General features: G+C 40.7%; 1 protein-coding gene across 1 annotated transcript in view; it reads left to right on the forward strand.

The window, feature by feature from the left end:
• Positions 1–855: 855 nt before the first annotated feature.
• The window catches only part of SRPK2 (SRSF protein kinase 2), a 129,601-nt gene continuing 111,378 nt past the window's right edge, over positions 856–19,078 (forward strand). The window contains exons 1-2 of the mRNA XM_071423948.1: positions 856–1,024; positions 1,124–1,208. Coding sequence (XP_071280049.1) covers positions 1,009–1,024; positions 1,124–1,208 — 101 coding nt within the window. The 5' untranslated portion in view covers positions 856–1,008. The remainder of the gene's footprint in view (positions 1,025–1,123; positions 1,209–19,078) is intronic.

Genomic DNA, 19,078 nt, shown 5'->3' on the forward strand with positions numbered 1-19,078 from the left:
CAATTACCTAAGACCAGCAATTACTGCTAGTTCCCTTCACTCTCATAATGCCTTGACTGTAGCTGCTTTTAGGATCTTCATCCTTATGGATTCTTTGTGTTGCCACTTAGGGAGGCAGTTCTGCCTCAAAATTTAATGAGCATCCCCTGTTACCTTTCAGTTACTATGCCTTGGAATTGCACTGCCACGGGAAGATAACCCAGACAAGCCTCACTCTTGTTCTGGAGCTTTGACTATGACCCAGATCATGTTGGCCCCAGGCACTAAGGTATAGATGGCACAAAATTTCTGTCATAACACTGTCAAGCACAGCTCAGGTAAGAAGTGGCAGTGTTCACTGGGTCATGACTATGCCGAATGAGAGCAGTGTCTGGTACCACGAGCAGCAAGATGCCGTTGGCAGGAAAAAAACAATTGCCAAGAGTTGTCCGTCATGATAATCAAACAACTTAGTGAGAATCAGAATTAAGGAAATCTAATTTCCCTGGATTTGGCCACGAGGTTAATAGGTTCTGGCACTTCACCCCACACAGGTTTCGGGACAAGCTAAAGCTGGTCTCGCCCCAGCTGCTGCCGTGGAGGGAGACTGACGCCTCTCTCCTCTGCCCCTTCCCACAGCTCCCAACGTGGCACAGCACCAGGACGGCTCGCTCCGCTACTCCCATCACGACCCAAAACTTGGCAGAATAAATTCCCCTTGGGCTCGACCGCCCGACAAAGCTCCACCTCGGCGGCGGCCGCGGGGCCGCTCCCGCCTCAGGTGCGCCCGCCCGCCGCCACCTGCCGCGCCCCGCCCCGCCCGCGCCTTTCCGGCCGCGGCCCCGCCGGCTCTCCCGCGCCTGCGCAGCGGCGGCGGCGGCGCGGGGCGGCGGTGCCGATGCTGCCGGACGGTGCCGGGCGCGCGGTCGCGGCTGGCGGCGGGGCCGGGAGCGGGAGCGGAGCCGGGAGCGGAGCCGGGAGCGGAGCCGGGCAGCGGCGCGCCCGCCGAGCATCGCGCGGCGCGGGGCGATGAACTCGCGCAAAGGTACCGCGCTGTGCCGGGCGGGAGGGAGGGCGGGAGCGGGGGGGGCTGCGCGGCCGCCGCTGCTCACGCCGGCTCCCGGCTGTTCTCTTCTCCCGGCAGTGCTGGCCCTGCAGGCCCGCAGGCGGCGGCCCAAGCAGTCCGCGGCGGCCGGCAGGAGGGACAAGCACTCGGCGCCCCACAAAAAGTGAGTATGGGGACCCCCGACCCGCCGGGACGGAGCCGCCCCCCGCGACCCCTCCGTTGTCTGTGGTCCCCTCGCGCGTCGCTGCCGTAACCCCCGCGGGCCGTCCCGGCTGCCCGGTCCCGCGGCACCCACGGCGGCTCCCCCGGCAGGGCACAGCACCCGCCCGGGCCGGGCTCTCCCGCGGGGGCTGTCGGCACGGCAGCTCGGGCACCGTCCCCAGCCCGGGCGCCGGGCTCAGCATCCTTCGGGCAGGGCCGCCCGGTGCCCCGTGGAACGCGCCCGGCGCTCCGGCCGCCGGCCCTGAGAGCCCCCGGTTTGTGGGGGATCTGCCCAGCCCACGTGCTCCTCTTGGTTCTCCCTCCAGTTCTCTCATCTTTGTGGTCTCCTTTCCCAGCGCTTTCTGTTCCGAGGTTTCTGTCTGCATCATTGTCCCATTTACAGGCAGTTCTTTTTTCATCCTCCTCGGTACCATCAGACTATTTCCCCTTCCCAGATGTGTCTAATCGCCAACGATGCTGATACCAGTATCTCTTTGGTTTGTTTTAAGTTTCTGTGAATCCTACAGATAAGAACAGAACTTGTTCTCTGTTTTCCCCTTCTTGTCTTCTTCCAGCCCTTCATGTTCTTGTCACTGTCCAGTTGATCTTTTCTCATGATGCTTGTTCACTGAACCACATAGGAATGTTCTTCCATCTCTGCAGTGTTCACACTTCATTCTTTCCTAGGACACTGTGGCTTTGGACTATTTTCATTTTTTGTCCTTGAAGGATTACATGCTTGTGTCACTAACTTTCACTGTGTTTTGTGCAGTGGGACTTTATTGGTGACTCATTAAGTTGCCAATAGGCTCTTGTCTTTGTTGTAGTTACTTAGGAATCCAGTCTACCTGCTTTGTTCTGACAGGGAAATACATCCTGATGTCACTCATTCCTCTCTCCTCCTAGCTGGATAGTCTTAGAACTGGGAAGCAGTGTATGGTGAATGGATGGATGGATTTATGTGGTGGGGAGAGATGCTGCTCTCTGCTATGGCAAATGATTCAAGGGGCAAGGTCTTTTTGCGACTTCTACTGGAAGAAATAACAATTTATCTGTGACCATAAAGTGTTTGGTGTGCTTTTTTTTTTCCTAGTTACAATAAATGAGTGCTTTTTTTCCCCATTAGGATGGGTAAAAATAACATAGATGAGGTGCTGGTGTAGTGGTGATTAGACTTTGGCAGCTAACTTTTGTTCACATCCTGTTCCACTCATGCTGTTTCCTCCAGCATTGTGTAAAAGCTGTATTATGCTTTCAGTTGTTTGAGTTTGGGGTTACTGCAATGGAAACAAATGTTATGTGCAAGATATGCAGTAATTGATTCCCTTGTTTCCAAAAACTTTCAGTTTGTAGTGTTACATGGATCTGTCTCCTGCCAGTTTTAAAACAGAAATAGGTTAAATTTCACTGTAGCTCTAGGTTCAGAGTTATTTTTGAAGCTTTCAGTTTAGTGTTAACCACAAGGTTGTTAATAAACTTCTACTCTTAGGTGATAAAGCATTCAATACACCTCTTAGGGGAGCTAAGTGGGATGTTTTACTGAGTGAGTTTGTTAAAAGTTTGCTCTCACAGAGACAGAATAAGTACAGAACTGGTAGTCTTTGTGTTTGCTGAAGAAACTGGCTACTGTTAAGTCAGGGTGCACAGTCAGGAGCTGGCCATTTGCCTGGCTGAGTCGGCGTTTCCAGATGCAATGCTCCAATCTGATCAGTTGCCTTATGAAACCAGTGGTTTTGCTGTAGCTGACAAGAGCTATCTTTTCTCTTCTGCTATGTGTGTTTTCTCTTCATACCACTCCTGTGCTCTGGAGATGACCTACTCTGTCTCGTGCTTCTATATGAAAGCAAAACTCCTTTCAAGTTTTTAAGTCTCCTTGCAAATGATTGAGGCCCCCAAGTACAACCAGTATCAGACATTTTCAGTACCTCTTTGGTCCTCTTTCTAGCTTTACTTTAAATTCAACTGCTACAGCATATTCTAGTGTTTTAGAGGCGTGTGGTATGGGTGATGTGCATCAAATGCACAGCATCTGCAAATGAAAATATTGATTTGAGGGCTGGAGATTCTATACCATAGGTTCCCTGTAGTGAATTTGTTCACTACAGGGAAATTGTAACTTAGTTTTGAATCCAAAGCAGTTTTTTTTCTTTACTGTGGTTCTTATGAAAACTTTTCTATGCCAGGCCAAAGCTTTATGGAGTAACTCCCATTGTTGCTGTTAACAATGTGCTTCAAAGGACACTGCAGGACTTCTCTTGTAAAATTGGCTAGGAGAGTTACATCTTATTGTAGCTTACTTGCAGGCTTTTGTTTGAAGAGTATGAAGGTGATGGCACAAGAATAAGAAGTTGCAGTACTCTGAATAGCTTTTTGTCAGTTTTGACCTTCTTTGCCAGGGAAGGCTGTAAGATTGGTCCTGTAGCTGCTCAGTGTTGACCCCCTAAGTCAATGAGAACTGGTGGAGGTGAATCTGGGTTTGTTTAAAAAAAAAAGAAAATAGAAGCTGAGTGTCTCATATTTTTAAGAGGAAGCACTTTGTCTTGAATCAAGACTATACCTATAGTTACCTGTAATAATAAAATTTACTTTACTTTGAAATTAAGCATGCAGGCTACTGAAACAGAGTATCCCACTGTATTATGATAAGTTAGCACTTGATTTTGGTTGTAATAGATGAATTTACATGCAGTGTGTTCAAACTACTCACGTATTTTTTCAGCTGGACAAAAGATTAATCAAAATTGTTAATTTGGATCCTCTGCAATTTATTTCTCCTTAAAGTGGAGGCCTGCATTCACAGAGGTCTGTGAAATAGTGATTTTGACAGATGCCTGAGTCTGTTCAGAGATAAACTTGCTTACAGGCAGACAAGCCTGTTTACTGTCCTTCACTTAGTGCTAACAGATGGCCTCAGGTACATCTGCCTTTTGCATTCAGCACAATGGTAGGCTCTGTATGTTCAGACCAGTACAGGCTTCACCTGGGGTAAACTTCTACCTTGGATGTATTTTTTTGCTTGACTTTATTTCTAAGTGAATGTGACAAAACCCAAGTGAATATCCAGTTAGAGTTGTCCTCTTTGGCACGTCAACTGTACATCTTTAGCCAAAGTTAAAAGAAAGCATTTGGTAAGTAAAAAAAAAAAAATCAAGATGATGGTGTGTGAACCTATGGAGAGAAGATTATGTGTGCTGCATATTTTGATCCAAAAGTATAAATCCAAATACCAAGATTGATTTTGGTTTTGTTTTTAAGCAGTACTTTAGAGCAGGTGGTGTAGACCATGGGCTGTTACTTTGCAGTGGTGCAGTACATGTGTGTTGGCCAACATGGGAAGTGCCAGATTTCTGCACTGTGCACTTCCAGATGTCTAACTTCTTGAACCCATAATACTGTACAGCTATCAAGGCTTAGGATATATTACATTATTATGGAATCTTAAATGTGTAAAAGTCATGCACTGCTTTTGTTTGATACTGTTTCTCTACCACAGTGTTTTTCAGCCTCTTTCAGTAGTTTTTTTTCTTAGAAGCAGCATCTATGAGGTAGTTCCTGTTCCCATGAACACTGGCTGAATGTACTCTGGGCACTGACCAAAGGCCATGGGTGTAGCTCTTGGCCTTTCTATATGAGAGTGGCTGTACACTCCCACAGTCTGCAGTGGTCCTGTATCTGCCCTTCAAGTGCAACATTTGTGAAGTTGTTGTCTTCTTTTCTTCTTGGGATAATTGACTGAAGAGTGTCAGAGAAGCTAATGTTAAATTTTTAAAAGCTTTTAAAGAGGAGGAGTAGGAAAGATTCAGAAGAGTAGAACCCAAAGTTGTGCCAGTATCTAATGAAAGCAAATAAGGTGACTTCAGTTCTCTACTGAAGAAAATTAAGTGATAAAATGAAAATGTAACTATATAGCAGTTGTATTCATACTTGGTCCCTCTCTTATAGTAGTAATTGCTTTTGTTGTGATTCTACCAGACTCTTATCTTTGCAATCTAGCCTATATTTTAATAATCAATAACTAATTCTGTTCTAATTGCCTGTGGGGACTTTGTGAATGGGCATTGTTTTACGGGGTTGTTTAAAAAGAAAATTAAAATTACTAATATTTGAAGAAACGATACATTGTCTCTCTACCTGTCATTACAGTTCCCAGTATTTGTATCTTTAAAGTACTGTTTGTCTCATCCTTCATATATTTGAAGTGAACCCTTGCTTCCTGATTTTCCTAGCAAGACTTTTTATTTTTCCTCTTCTCTACAATCCTTATCCTTGATATCTCATTTTTCACTTTTAATCTGTGAACAGTTACAGCATATGGTAAGTGTAAGAGGGATGGTCCTGTTTGAAGTTGGGAGGGCTTCTTGTGTCCACTGTCTATCCCAGTAATATACCTTTTAGGATGAACTCTGCCTTTGTAAACTTGTGTTTGGATGGATCTCTCATAATGTGCAGAACTGGCTGGAAAAATAAGCCTAATATAATAAAGCACATGTAGCAGAACAGAATTGCAGCAGTCTGCATCTCAGCCTAAGATAACCATAGAAGAACTTTTTGTATTTAAAGAAGATATTCTGAACAAGCTTTTTGGCTGAAAAAGGTGGTGTAAATTTCAAAGTGAACCTCTGTAAAGGTACTAACTTTTTCTGCATTTCACATGTACTGTTTTTATTTTAAGTTATACATTGGGAAATCCTATGATTAAAGTAGTGTGTATGTCTAAATAACACATACTCTGATTTTGTCCAGCAAAACAGCTGGCAGACTTTTGACTTTTATATCGATGTCCTCCATAATGAAGTAATGTTAGCTAAGGAAGTCTCTTTGAGTGTTAATGCTAAAGGAATCTTATCTTGAGCTTCTTGGTTAAAGGGAAACTACTGAATAGCCCTGGTGAAATAATGCTTCTTGACAGTATTGGTGCCTCACTGTTTTTCCTCAACAGAAGTTAGTTAATTAAAAGTCGATAATTTGAATGTAGGAGATTAAAAGAACCAAGGGCTTCAGTTGCCTTGAGCTATTATCAATGCTTAGTTTGCAGTTTTCTAAAATGGAAGGGAGTATTCCATCGTTAGAGGTCAATTATATTTTCCTATCCCTGAGGAAAAAAAATTATGTCTCTACAGTTCTTGTTGCAGTGATAAAGGTCAGAGCAGTCTAGCTACAGAATATGTACCCTAAATTCCAATGTTAAAATCACTTGTTTACTACTTTTCAAACTGTATTAAAATTGTATTGGTTTCGTATTCATGTTTCTAAAGAAAGCTCTCTTGGGACCTATTTCTTCCCTTTGCACTGCTCTGCTTTTTCTGGTCTCATGTTTCACCCCAGTAATTTCTCTGTGTAATAACTGTTTGTCTGCTGCCTGTTATATTCCTGTTGCTCACCTGTATGTGATGTTATTCCTTCATCACAGACTGGGATGTAGATTTTTAAAAGCCTCATTAAAATCATTAAAAGATCCAAGTAATTAATAAAAATCATTAAAATCCAAGTAAAAAGTATTTAAAATAATGCAGTTAAGTGCAGCTGAGACTTCAGTAAGGTATCTTGTAATAAATAAAGTGTACTCTTTTTTATGGCCATTTTAATGTTTGAAAGCTAATGTTTTAAAATAAATTGTGCTTCTTTATAAATGGTGGTTTACATTTATGATTACATAGTTAACATTGTACTGTTTCAAAAAAGATTATGTAGAACTGAAAACTGCTCAAAGAAGAAGGTAGCAAAGGTGATTGAGGATATTGGGCAGCTTAATTTATGACTAGTACATTTCAGATATGTAAAGGTGATTAAGAAGCATTTTGATATGCCTAAGAAATCATTACAGGTATAGAAATGGAAGAAGAAATAACTTGCCTTTATTCATTACAAAACAATGATATTCAAAGAATGACTCCAGTGGAAAAAAGCCAACACAGCTTCTTTTTGTACAGTATGAGAGACAGAATGTGGCTTTGCAATATGTTGTGGAGTCCAAGTTACAGGTGGGTTTAAGAAGGATAAGACAGGTAAGCAGCACCATCAATAGTTTTTAAGAATGCTGTTGTCAGTGCAGTGTGATTTTCCAAGCCCCTGTCTGCTGAAGACCTGTCAGGTGAATTTGTCCTGATACAGAGTGACCCACCTGTGTACTCCTCTCCAAGCACATGTTTCTGGCACCCAGTGGTACAACACTGGCCTAGGTGTGTGTTTGACCTAAATTAGTGTGGCAGCCCTTAGATTTTCAAGGCCAGCTGTGTGGATCACTTGCAGCATCTGACAAGCCTGACAGGATCTGTGAGCCTGGATCCAAACAGGGTGGCCTAATGTGTGACACTTCTGTACCTGGCTCAGGAAGGAGCTGTGAAGTGGAGTTAGCTCCTAAATCCCAGTGCACAGTGCATCAGTAGAGGTGTGTTTGAGAAGAGCTTTCCTGCCCAAGAACAGGAAGGTTATGATGATAGGGCAAATGGGCTTTCCAGGGAGTGAAAAATACTGAAGGAATGGGCATGCTTGAAATGCTACTTTCCTGTAGGCTTTGATGCCATCTGCAGGTCTGAGTTTGATGCCAAAATGAGCCTGGATTGCTTTAAAGTTGTGAATCTAAGAATTCAGATTATTTCCTCAGTTGCTGTGAACAAGTAGCTTTACTTTAAGGTTTCAGTTCTCATGCTTATGTAATAGCTCAGTAGCTCACTCACCTGTGAAGTAAGAGTCAAGATGCCTAAGGAATTTCAGGCTTATTTCAACCTGCCATGTGCAAGTGTCAATCATGAGATTATAGGCCATGCTGGGCTTTGGTGTGTAAGGGCTGGCCAGTAGCTTTGCAGCCCTTCTGCAGCATAATCAAAAGCAGCAGACTGATGGAGTTGGAAGGTGAGTGATTAAAAGGGAAGTGTTGCTATCAAGTTTCACTGACACACAGGTATCAGCATGCTGCCTGGCTACTGCCAGGTAACTGAGTTACAAAACAATGGTGATTGGGTTAGAATGAGGCTGTATGGGTCATTAAATGATTTTTCTTTTTAGTGCAGCAGTCACAATTCAGCACTTTTATGAAAGAGGGAGCCCTGAGGAGATCAGAGGCTTAAGCTTTCTTTCAAGTTCCCTTTCCTGGTGTCAGAAGGCACATTATGACAGATCCCTTTGCCAGGATTTATTCCCTGGTGAATGTTGTAAAGCTTCAGGGAAACCTGCATACAACCAGGAACTTCATGATACTATTAGGAGTTCTGGCTCAAAAGAATAAAAATCATCTGAATGGATAATAATATCTGAAAAAGCATTTGACTTTTTTTCAAGGTAGTCTATTGCTTGGGGTGACCTGTTTTGTATATTAGTGACAGTGTCTCAGCACATGTTGGTGTCCAAGTCCATTATGCTGGTCCCTAGACATCTAATCACATTCCAGTCAAATACTCCTAGGGCATTGCCTCTCTTTTTAAAGTTAATTAGAGATTTTAGTGTTTATTATTTTTTCCCAGAAATGTTTTCTATATAGTAACGTGTAAGTTGGATTGTGTCAACAGTGTTGAGAAGATGACAGACAGAGATTTTTGGTAGTTGCTTCCACAGTGTGCAGTTCATAGAGACACTCTTTAATCAGGAATGAGCAGTGCTGGGAGTTGGGAGCTTTGTGATGAACTCAGTAATGCTGTGATGGGCAGACATGATGTGGGCACACCAGCCAGTCCAGGCTCTTGGAGAAGCAGGATGTGAAAACAGTATGTGAATCTCAAGTGGACTTAAAATGTGAGATAAAGCTTTAAAGAACTATACTGAGGCTACCACTATATTTTAGATCACCAGCTACCTGTTACATAACTGCTTTGGTGTTTAGTATGGATCAGTTACTTCTAAGTGTTGCATTCTCACTGCTAGTCCAAGCTGTTAAGTAAATCCAGCATTTAAAAACAAGGTTGAAATTATTTATTCCAATAGACAATACCAATTTTTCTTCATTTGTCTAAAACAAGTGTTATTGAGAATTGGTTAATTTATCTAAAAATGTTGCAACAAAGTTTGACTAATTTTTTACATATCGTATAAGAAGCATGATACAGGAAATAAAATTTTTTATCCTGTTCTTATAATTGAAAAGTAGTATACTTGTTTTCTCTAATGTTTATTTCTGAAACCAGAAAATCAGTTTTGTGTGATGAGAATATTTGTCTTGGGAATAAAGATGTTACTCTTTTAAAATGATCATTTTGATCTAATTTTGTGTTTCCACAGTGACTCTCAGAAGCTTGTGTCTCACACAGTGCCATATCTTGTCCTAATTGTAGCATTATGAAAACTTGAGATAAAGTTCAAGTAGATCAGACTCCCTTTCTCTTCAACTTGTACCTTCTCTGTAGGAGCTGCTTGTCTTAATCCATGGCTTGTGCTTTGCCATGCCAGTGAAAACAGAGAATTTTTAATAGCTGCCACTAAAAGGAACATTAAAATAAACTACAGCTGAATACATATATTGAAGCGAACCCACAGATTTATTTTTAAAGTTTTTCTGTTTTCATTATAGTTTTTTCTATACATCAGTATGTGGGATCACTGTATGTATCTGTCTGGTGAGTGGAATTCATTTTATAGTTAGAATTCTAGGCCTTTTTTAATGGATTTGTCTGATAGTCTGCCTTTGCAAATCATGAAAAAGGAACACGATAACTTGGGGCTATACATGTAAAAAGGAATAATTCACTCTTTCAATTGTGCTGAATCAATGTGAATCAGACAATTTGACATATTTGCATTGTTATGCTCCTTTCCCACTTAAAACAATCAACATTTTAGATAAGTATGTCAAGTAGTAAAGCCACTTTAAAAATAAAACTATGGAATGGTAAAAGAAGGTCCTTTTATAATGGTTTTAACACCAGAAGGTTAAGTGTCAGCAAATAGTTATCTTTTCCATTTATTTGTGAGATGCATAAATTGCTAAAATCACTTCATCTGATTTCCTCAATAAGTGGGAATTCTTATGGAAGACATGCATTTAAGTAGAAGAATTTGACTGAGATTTTAAATCAGAAAGTGGCATTATATGTATGTTGACAATGTCTCTCTTAAATCAATACAGTGTATGTTTAATTATGGCAAAAGTAATGAAAATAATGTAAGACTTAGCAAAAATTTAAAAAAGCAAACCAGTCCTCATGGGACCTCTGTGAGTTGTTTCTTAGCATCAGGACCTGATGGGCAAAGTGCAGAGAACGTGCTTGTCCTGTTGGTTTATTCAGAATGTTTTTAAGGCATAATGATGTTAATATGCAAGGGCAGTGGAGCTGAATATGTGCCAGCTTTTTCCTAATTACAGTTCACAGCCCGAGGTATTAAGCTGAATTGAAACTGTGCATGGTTTAAATTACTATGTTAAACTCTGAACTGTGGTGCACCAGATGCTGGCATGTTTGACTTAGCAATGATTGCTGCAAAAGAGCAATATCCAGCAAGAAGAATCTTAATTCTCAGATCTGCTTTTCAGACTTTTTCTCAGATTTTGTTCTGTAGTGATACTCAATGTTGATGTCATGAAATTTACATTGGTAATAAAGGAGCTGCTTTAAAATCATACTGCAGAACTAAGCAAAAGATTTTATTGCTTTTGGTGCTTGTATCCTTAATTGATTTTTTTTCACAGTCTGTGTCAATTCTGCCAATATTGTATTTTTGAGAAAATACATTATACTTCATATTTCATGGTTGATTTGCATTGGTAGCAGTAATAAGTAATAGTTATGTATGTGCATGTACATAAGCTATTGCCTTTACATAGGAAACATAATTTGTGAGTCTTTAAATATCATTTAAACTCAGTAGATAAAGTCCCTTTAATCTCATAGCAGGAATGAAGTGTGTAATCTTTAGTGTTCAGGAGAGACTGAAAACCACAAAGTATAAAAATTGGTCCCCTCCCACTTTTTGCCCAGTATCTTCACCTTTCTTCTTGGGTTTACTTCTTGTAGTGTTCTCATCAATGTATGGCAATTATAAACAAGTGAAATAAAAAGGAGTAAGCTGCCTTGTTTTTAAGATGATCTGGTTTCATTCAAACTGAGTTATTATAGATCACATGGAAATAAAACCTAATCAAGAACTAAATGCATATTCACCCATTTCACAGGATAAAATTTAATTTTGGCTTTTATCAGCAGCAATGGAAAGCAGCAAAGGCCATACTTGCTGCCAGTAAATATATATTCTGATATACCTGAAATATCAGAATGAAGAGTCAGTGAGTGTATAGTGACATTGGCTTATGTTGGCACATATACAGGAATATAAAGGGGAGTGTTTGGAGAAAGGAAATAGAAGACAGGGCAGAGCCAGAGTAAGGGCACTGTTACTTCAGCAGAAGATGGAAAGACTGATGTACAATGTAGGGTTTCACTGATGGAGGAAATATGTGCATGTGCTCCAGTTAATGTGAGCAGGCACCCAAGATGCTCTAATAAGTCTGTGAAAATTGGAAATAGGGACTTAGTAAGGTGAAGAGAGCATGTCTGTATGTTTGTATGTATAAATAAAATGGCTTGCTATTTCCCCTCCAAGTAACATATTATCTTATTTACAGGATGATACATTAATTCTGAACTCACTCTTTTCTTTATGGAGGCTGGGTAGAAGAGAATGTAATGAGTATTCCAGCTGTGTGCTTTCTCAGCCTGAAGTTCTTCACTGCTTGTCTGCCATGTTTGCAGCATGATCTGCACCCACCAGCTGCTGAGGTGTTCTATTAATGCAGCTTGGACATGCATTTCTCTGCAGGTTAAATAGCTACTAATGGATCCATCTGGATCTGCCCTTCCAAAGCTCAGAGTCTCTCCTCGCTGCTTTGTTGCACTCAGGTTTCAGAGAGGTTGTTACAAAATCTTAAAGGTCCAACCAAATAATTATTGATATTTGAGTTACAGTGATATCAGTATTTGTTTCCAGTTGCTTACAGACAAAATGATACATTCCCAAACTTTGTAGTACCTGCTCTTTCCCCAGTGCCATGCTTACCCTTCTGGGATGGATGCTTTCATCTGGGAGAAGGGAGGGATATTGCCAGGCATCAGCCTCCTGGCCCTGCTGAGGGGTCTGTGAGCTTGATGTTGGTAACTTTTTACTCCCTATTCTGAAATCCATTCGAATAATGTTTATGTTATTCTGCAGGTTATTTCTGTGCTGCCTTGTAAATCCATGTTACAATCAATGTCAAGCCATCCAGATTTACTGTAGAATAGTGTATTTCACAACAGTTTGATGCTTGTTCTTTGTTACTTCTGTGAGTGCATTCTGCAGCCAGCACCTGAACAGTGGTGAGATACTTGTAGCCCCAAGTCTTCTCTGTGTCATCCTGTCACATTCTAGTCCTTTGGAGTGGTTCCATATCTTGAATCCTTTACACTGCATTTTATTTCAGCATCTTAAATAGTTATTTACACAGAATAATTATTATTGCTCTATTAGTTCCAGATATATGTATAACAATGGGTGCTACTCTGCACAACTGTACAAGGTGAAGCAATAGCTGGAAAAGTAGGTAATAGTCCTTTGATCAGTGGGCTGTTGCTGTTCAATGCTAAAACAAATCTCCAGGCAGGCCAAATCTTCAGTCAGAATATGGAAAGTCCCAAGGCTCACCTTAGCACAAAGGCCCATTACAAACAATGGCAGCAGCATTTTTATTGGCTCCATGACCTTGCTTAGTGTGATCCATGGAGAGCAGCAATCACCATTCTCTGTTCAGGTCACCTGGATGCTGCCAGATAAAGGGGTTCTTCCTGTACATTTGAAAAATTATAAGAGGGTTAGCTTTAAGATTCCAATACAATCTGCTCTGTTTTTACAGAAAGTCTATATAATGTTAAACTATTTTATTTTTATCCTGAATTATTTCCTTGCTGGGAACTGCAGTAGTAGCTAGTGGGAAAATCTGGGTAGTGGGAAAGTTCTTGTTTGCAAATAAGCTTTGGAAAGACCTGTGAAGGTTGCATTCTGTTGAAGTACTGTCCTTAAATATTGGTGGTTTGCAGAGTAGCTTTTGGTTTCCTTTACATTTAACATGTAGTTATTCAGCACTTCATTAGAAAGCTGTTATTTCTTCTTGCAATGGGACTTTTGTACCTGCAGTCATGGAAGAAACTGTAAGGGCTTTGAGATATAAGAGGACAGAGCTGTGTAGCACTGAACTGACTAAACATTGGATAAACATTCTAGCTAAATATAGTTGAAAGGGCTTGAATGCATTTTCAAGGTATTAGCTTCATTATAGAAATACTTAGTGTCCTGTAGCAGATCAGAAACATGGCAGCAAATAATGGAGAGATCTTTCTGAGTTTTTTAGAGGATGATAGTATAAGCAAAAGACCTTGTCTGTGTATCTCTTCAAGGTTAAGGAAAATAATATTTTTTCTTTTTTTTCCTTTCCTGATTATAACTTTAGTACTGTTTTTATATAAAATGTATTAAAAAATGTGGGGTAATAACCAGTCTCTCTCTCTCTGTGTATGTAAGTATATATATTTTGGGCTATAATAATACCATTGGCCTTCTTGGCCACCTGAGCATGCACTGGTTCATGTTCAGGCACTGTACACCAGCACCCCCAGGTCCTTTTCCACTGGGCTGCTTTCCAGCCACTCTGCCCCACGCCTGTAGTGCTGCCTGGGGTTGTTGTGACCAAACTGTAGGATCTGGCATTGGTCTTGTTGAACCTCATGCTGTGAAAAATGCTTGGATGCACAGACACATGAAAATTATGTAGGTTTTTGAAGCAGCAAGGTAAAAAGAAAGTATTTTTGTCCTTTAGAAATAGGGATGTGGAAGCAGAAAGTATGAAAATTACTGTCTTGTCAATCAGTTTTTACTAATGCTACATGATAAACACCAATGCTTCCACAAGATACTGAAGATGGCTGTACTGTGAACAAAGAGCAGAGTTATCTCTAACTGTAGGACTCTATTTTGTGTGTGTGTGTTAGTTTGGATCACAATGAGCCTGTGTGTGCCTGGCTGAGGCTGGCCAAGAAAGCCAAAGGCACCCTGGCTTGTACAAACAGCAGTGTGGCCACAGCACCAGGGCAGGGATTGTCCCCCTGTGCTTAGCACTGGTGAGGCCACACCTCAATCCTGTGCTCAGTTTTGGGGCCCTCAGTACAAGAAGGACATTGAGGGGCAGGAGAGAGTCCAGAGAAGGGCAATGAAGCTGCTGGAGGGTCTGGAGCACAAGTGTGATGAGGAGCAGCTGAGGGAGCTGGGGGTGTCCAGCCTGGAGGAAAGGGGACACAGGGCTGTGACCTTATCCCTCCCTACAGCTGCCTGACCAGAGGCTGTGGTCAGGGGTTTGGCCTCTTGTCCCAGGGAGCAGGTGACAGGAGCAGAGGAAATGGCCTCAAGTTCACAAGGGGAGGCTTAGATTGGGTACTAGGAGAAGTTTCTTCACTGAAGGGGTGGTCAGATTGCCAAAGGAATGGACTGCCCAGTGAAGTGATGGAACCACCACCTGTGGGAGTGTTCAAAGGCACGTGGATGTGGCACTTGGGGACATGGTTTAGTGGTGAACATGGTGATGGTAAGTCAATTATTCCAGTTGATGGAACCAATAACTTACATACAGTCTTTTCCAACCTAAACAATTCTATTATTGTATGAAATAACAATGGAAAAGCTGCATACCTACTAAGAACTTCTTGTCTAGTTTTTCTTTTCTCATATAACTTGTTGCCATGATATTTTCTGAAAAATCTCTTTGCCAGAATTTTTCTCCTGAGAAGCCTCAGAGAAAAAGAAAAACAATAATTATCTGCTGCTGTGGAATGCAACAGGTGCATCTTTGATTGGTCACATGTGGTTGTTTTAATTAATGGCCAATCACAGTCCAGCTGTCTCAGACTCTCTGGTCAGTCACAAGAGTTTATTATCATTCCATTCCTTTCCTTCCTAGCCTTCTGATGAAATCCTTTCTTCTATTCTTTTAGTATAGTTATAATATATAATTTTCTTTTACTATAATAGATATCATAAAATAATAAATCAGCCTTCTGAAACATGGAGTCAAGATTCTCATCTCTTCCCTCGTCCTGGGACCCCTGCGAACACTGCCACGTTAACTAAGATGCACTTGCCACAGCATTGTTTTGAAAATTGTTTTCCCTTATAATAGGACTTGTTCTGCATTTTAATTTCTGTATTTAGGATATTCAGATCATCTTGGCATGAAACACAACAGCAGACCTACATTAAACTGAGGACCAGAGATGGGAAATATGTTCCTCTTCTATTTTGCATTCAAGAAAGTGAAAAAAGTAAACTTTATATATAGATTTTCGTAGTGGTACTTCTCCTCTGGAATTATGTGCTTGGAGAGTTTTTCAATATTACATTATTGCATAACATAAACCAAATGATTTTATGATGCTGTTTTATTCTGGCCATAGAAATAATTTTATTTTGGGGAGTATGTACTACCTCAGGCTTAATTCTGTATGTAGTCATTGAGGATTTCCTTTGTTTTGGGTGGAAAGCAGAATTAGATTTTTCTATACTGATGAAAACCCATATTTGATGGGTCTTGGGAAAATTCTTGTAGATGTTAATGTTCTCCTGCTGGCTTTTATGATTATTTAATATTGTTGAAACAAGCCGCTAGGTGGCAATATCAATTAAAAAATTTCCAATACATGCAGTTCAAGTTGTCATCTAAAATGGGGCACTAAGGAGTAGGTTTGATTAAAGTGAAAACATTACAACTTGTTGTATGCAAGATTTTCTTGATGTAGAGAGGAAGTGTTCTTCCAAAGCGCTCCAAAGGTGTGGGTGATTGGTGACTGAGGACAGCTGGGTGTATTTGCTTGGATGGAGAGGAAATGTGGTTTTCTCTTTTTTGTATTTCTGCAATATTTGTTAGACATTTGCAAAGGTGAACTATTATCATACCACTTCCTGATGAAACTTGTTTTAACCTCCCAGTTAGATTAAGTTGGGCTGTATCAATGTTACTTGAGAAACAAATCTTTATTGATGTGAACATGAAACATTTCAAACTACTTAATTTAAAATCAATACGGATTTACTTATGGCTGTGGGTGAAATAATGAAATATTTGTGTGTTACAAGTAGACACTTATTAATGGGTGTGCTGATTTTATCTTCTTTGGTGTGGGTGCCACTGTAGAGCACACAGGCTGGGTTTGTATGTGGGAGAGAAGAGACTTGCACAACTAAGCCATACAGAAACCATTTCCCATGTCTCAGGGCTTGTCTTATCAGAGGTGTCTGGTCCTTTTATTTAGATATGTATATCCTTTTTCAGCATGGTGATTGAAGATGCTTTTGCTGGTGTTCCTGCTCAAGCTCCTGTTTGGGTTATTACCTTGGGAATACATGTAATGAAATTGCTGGTAGGTGGTAACAGTGACATTTCTGCTTCAGTCTGGTTTTACTGGAGCTCTTGTCTGCCTGCTCCATCCTGCCTGGACCACTCCACATGCATTTTTGAAACATCTGTGTAATATGCTGTGCTCTTGTTAGGCTTTCTTCTTGGGTGCTTTACCTTTTTGGGGTTTGTTTCCAATGCTTTGTTCTGTCAGTAATGGGCATGCCAGTAACCCTGCTGTGGCCCTTGGGTAGTTTTGAGGAGGTAATGCTGTCTGTTGCTTTAATACTTAGTCTTTATTTTGTTAGGACTTATAATCATTTAAGGAGTGATTTAATTTATCTTGGAGTGATTTATATTTTGCCTTTCTTCTTTCTGTCTGCTGTCTATTAGGGTGTTGCAGTGACCGTTTCTCAGTCCTTATGTCATGCAATTTCTCCTGATCTATTTCTGGTGTGGTTGATACAGCACAAGCATTCCCTTTAAGTGCTGCTTTTCAAGTGGTATTGAAGATTCTTGATTTGATGGTCTTTGTGCCAAATAAACTCTGTCATAGATCAGACTGGACTGCTTGTTCAGAGAGGTTGTGAGTGGTGCTTCCTAAATTCAGTGGTAGTGTTCTCATAAGTTGCTATGTCTAGTATATAAGGTCTAGGCAATTAAGAATTGTGCCATTAAGGATTTTTATTTTTTTCTTTGCTTGTTGAAGTTTTTTTACAGGTTTAACTTCAGTTTCTTTTCCATTTTCTTTTTTGAGGTAAGTAATTACATTGTACATGGTGGTATTATTGCTCTAACATGGGTCTCTGTATGCACTGCCTGTGTAAGAGTAGGTGGTTTAATCTTACTCTATTACAGTAGACATTTAAACACTACTGGGATAAAAGGAAAGTATTTCCAAAACTTTGTATTGTGGTAAGACCCATGCCTGTAGAGTCTGCTGCTATTAAGGTTTTTATTAAGTTTAATAATTTATAATTTATGCACTACACTGTTAGAGGCTGTGTGAAAGTGCTTCATGGTTATGGGCTGTCTTAGGCATAGGGGTCAGTAAAGCCACATTGATATTGTATCTGGGATAACTGAGCAGGGAATGTAAATGCTAAAATTCACTTAGCAGGCAGAATGAGTTGGCAAATGCTGTTAAAGGTTTTTAGACTCTGATCCAGAATCCAATGCTGACTTTCTTGCTGTTATTCCTCTTCCTGGTATTCATTGTTGCATGTTTCTGTAGGTGAAGTATCCTGGTTATGTTTGAGGTGGCCTGTGTTAATGCAAGGCAGAAACTTGCCTGTGTTATATATTCAAGTGTATTTTCTGTCATTGTGTCAATTTTGAATCCTGATGGAATTTCTTCTACCACGAAGAAACACTTGTAATTCTCTTAGCTGTCCTTTTTCTCAGGGTTTATTTTATCCAAAAATAATGTTATGTCATTGCTGCTTAATAGTTTTTCTTCCAGGCGTGGCATGTACTTTGCACAATGTGTCCATGCCCTCCTGGCATTCTTGTTCTGAGTGCTTTGCTTTCTGTGATGGTCTGGTGTCTGTGTTACCACAGGCTTACCATATCCCAGTCTTTTCAAATAGGTCTCCCTTTAACAGTTTTCTAATACTTTTCTGTGATTTTCTACCTTAGTGTTGCTTCCTTGCCTCTTCAGGCATCTCCTGGTTCTATAGAGACAAGGAGAGCCATGACACAGCCTGAACGTTCCTTGTACTTCAGTGCCATCAGGCTTTCTTTGATGTGAATTTTCTTCCTGATATTTGAATTATATTTCATTTGAATATTTTTTTCCTTCTGATTAATCCTATTAAGAGTGAGTACTGAATGCCTTTGTTCTTGTAAAAGCTGAATTGTCTTTGACTCATTTCAGCTGGGTTAATCACTAAGCAGGTCCCTGATCACATTTATGTCTGGGAGAGCTTTTTTCCTTTGGAAACAAGAATCCTCAAATAAGTGAGAATACCCAAAAACATCACAAAAGCCAGCAGATGGACTGCTGGAACTACTTGCCTCAGCAAGTCACCCATCAGGACTGGTGCTCTGTAGACAGCCCTGTGCTTTTGTCTGAGACACATCAGAAAGTGGGATGCTTTGTGGGATGTCTGTTTTCTTGTCTGCCTCACATGCTGCAAATGCTAGCTTTAATTCCCTTCATTTAAGGCAATTTTAACTTTTTTTTTGCCGTGTTTTCCAGTTTAAAGTTTATAGATTGCACATGCTTTTAATGTTTTTTTTTGTTTTTCTATGCAAATAACAGTTTTGTTATTTTCCCATCTGCTTCTTGAAGACAGAATAAATTCTGTAGGTGTGCCCTTGGTTTATGCCTGCCAGTGACCCAGCAGAGCAGAGCCTGGTTTTGTGTCTAGCAGCAATACAGCCCTGGGGAGCAGGGACTGCAGGCTGCTGCTACACTGAGGGACATGTGGCTCCTGGGAAGGAGGAGATGCTTGGAAGGTTGAACACTCAGCACCCAGGCTAATTGATCTGTT

Source organism: Agelaius tricolor, unplaced genomic scaffold (assembly GCF_023055355.1).
Source record: "Agelaius tricolor isolate 1412-34295 unplaced genomic scaffold, bAgeTri1.0.p SCAF_3, whole genome shotgun sequence".
In the NCBI taxonomy this organism is placed as follows: Eukaryota; Metazoa; Chordata; class Aves; order Passeriformes; family Icteridae; genus Agelaius; species Agelaius tricolor.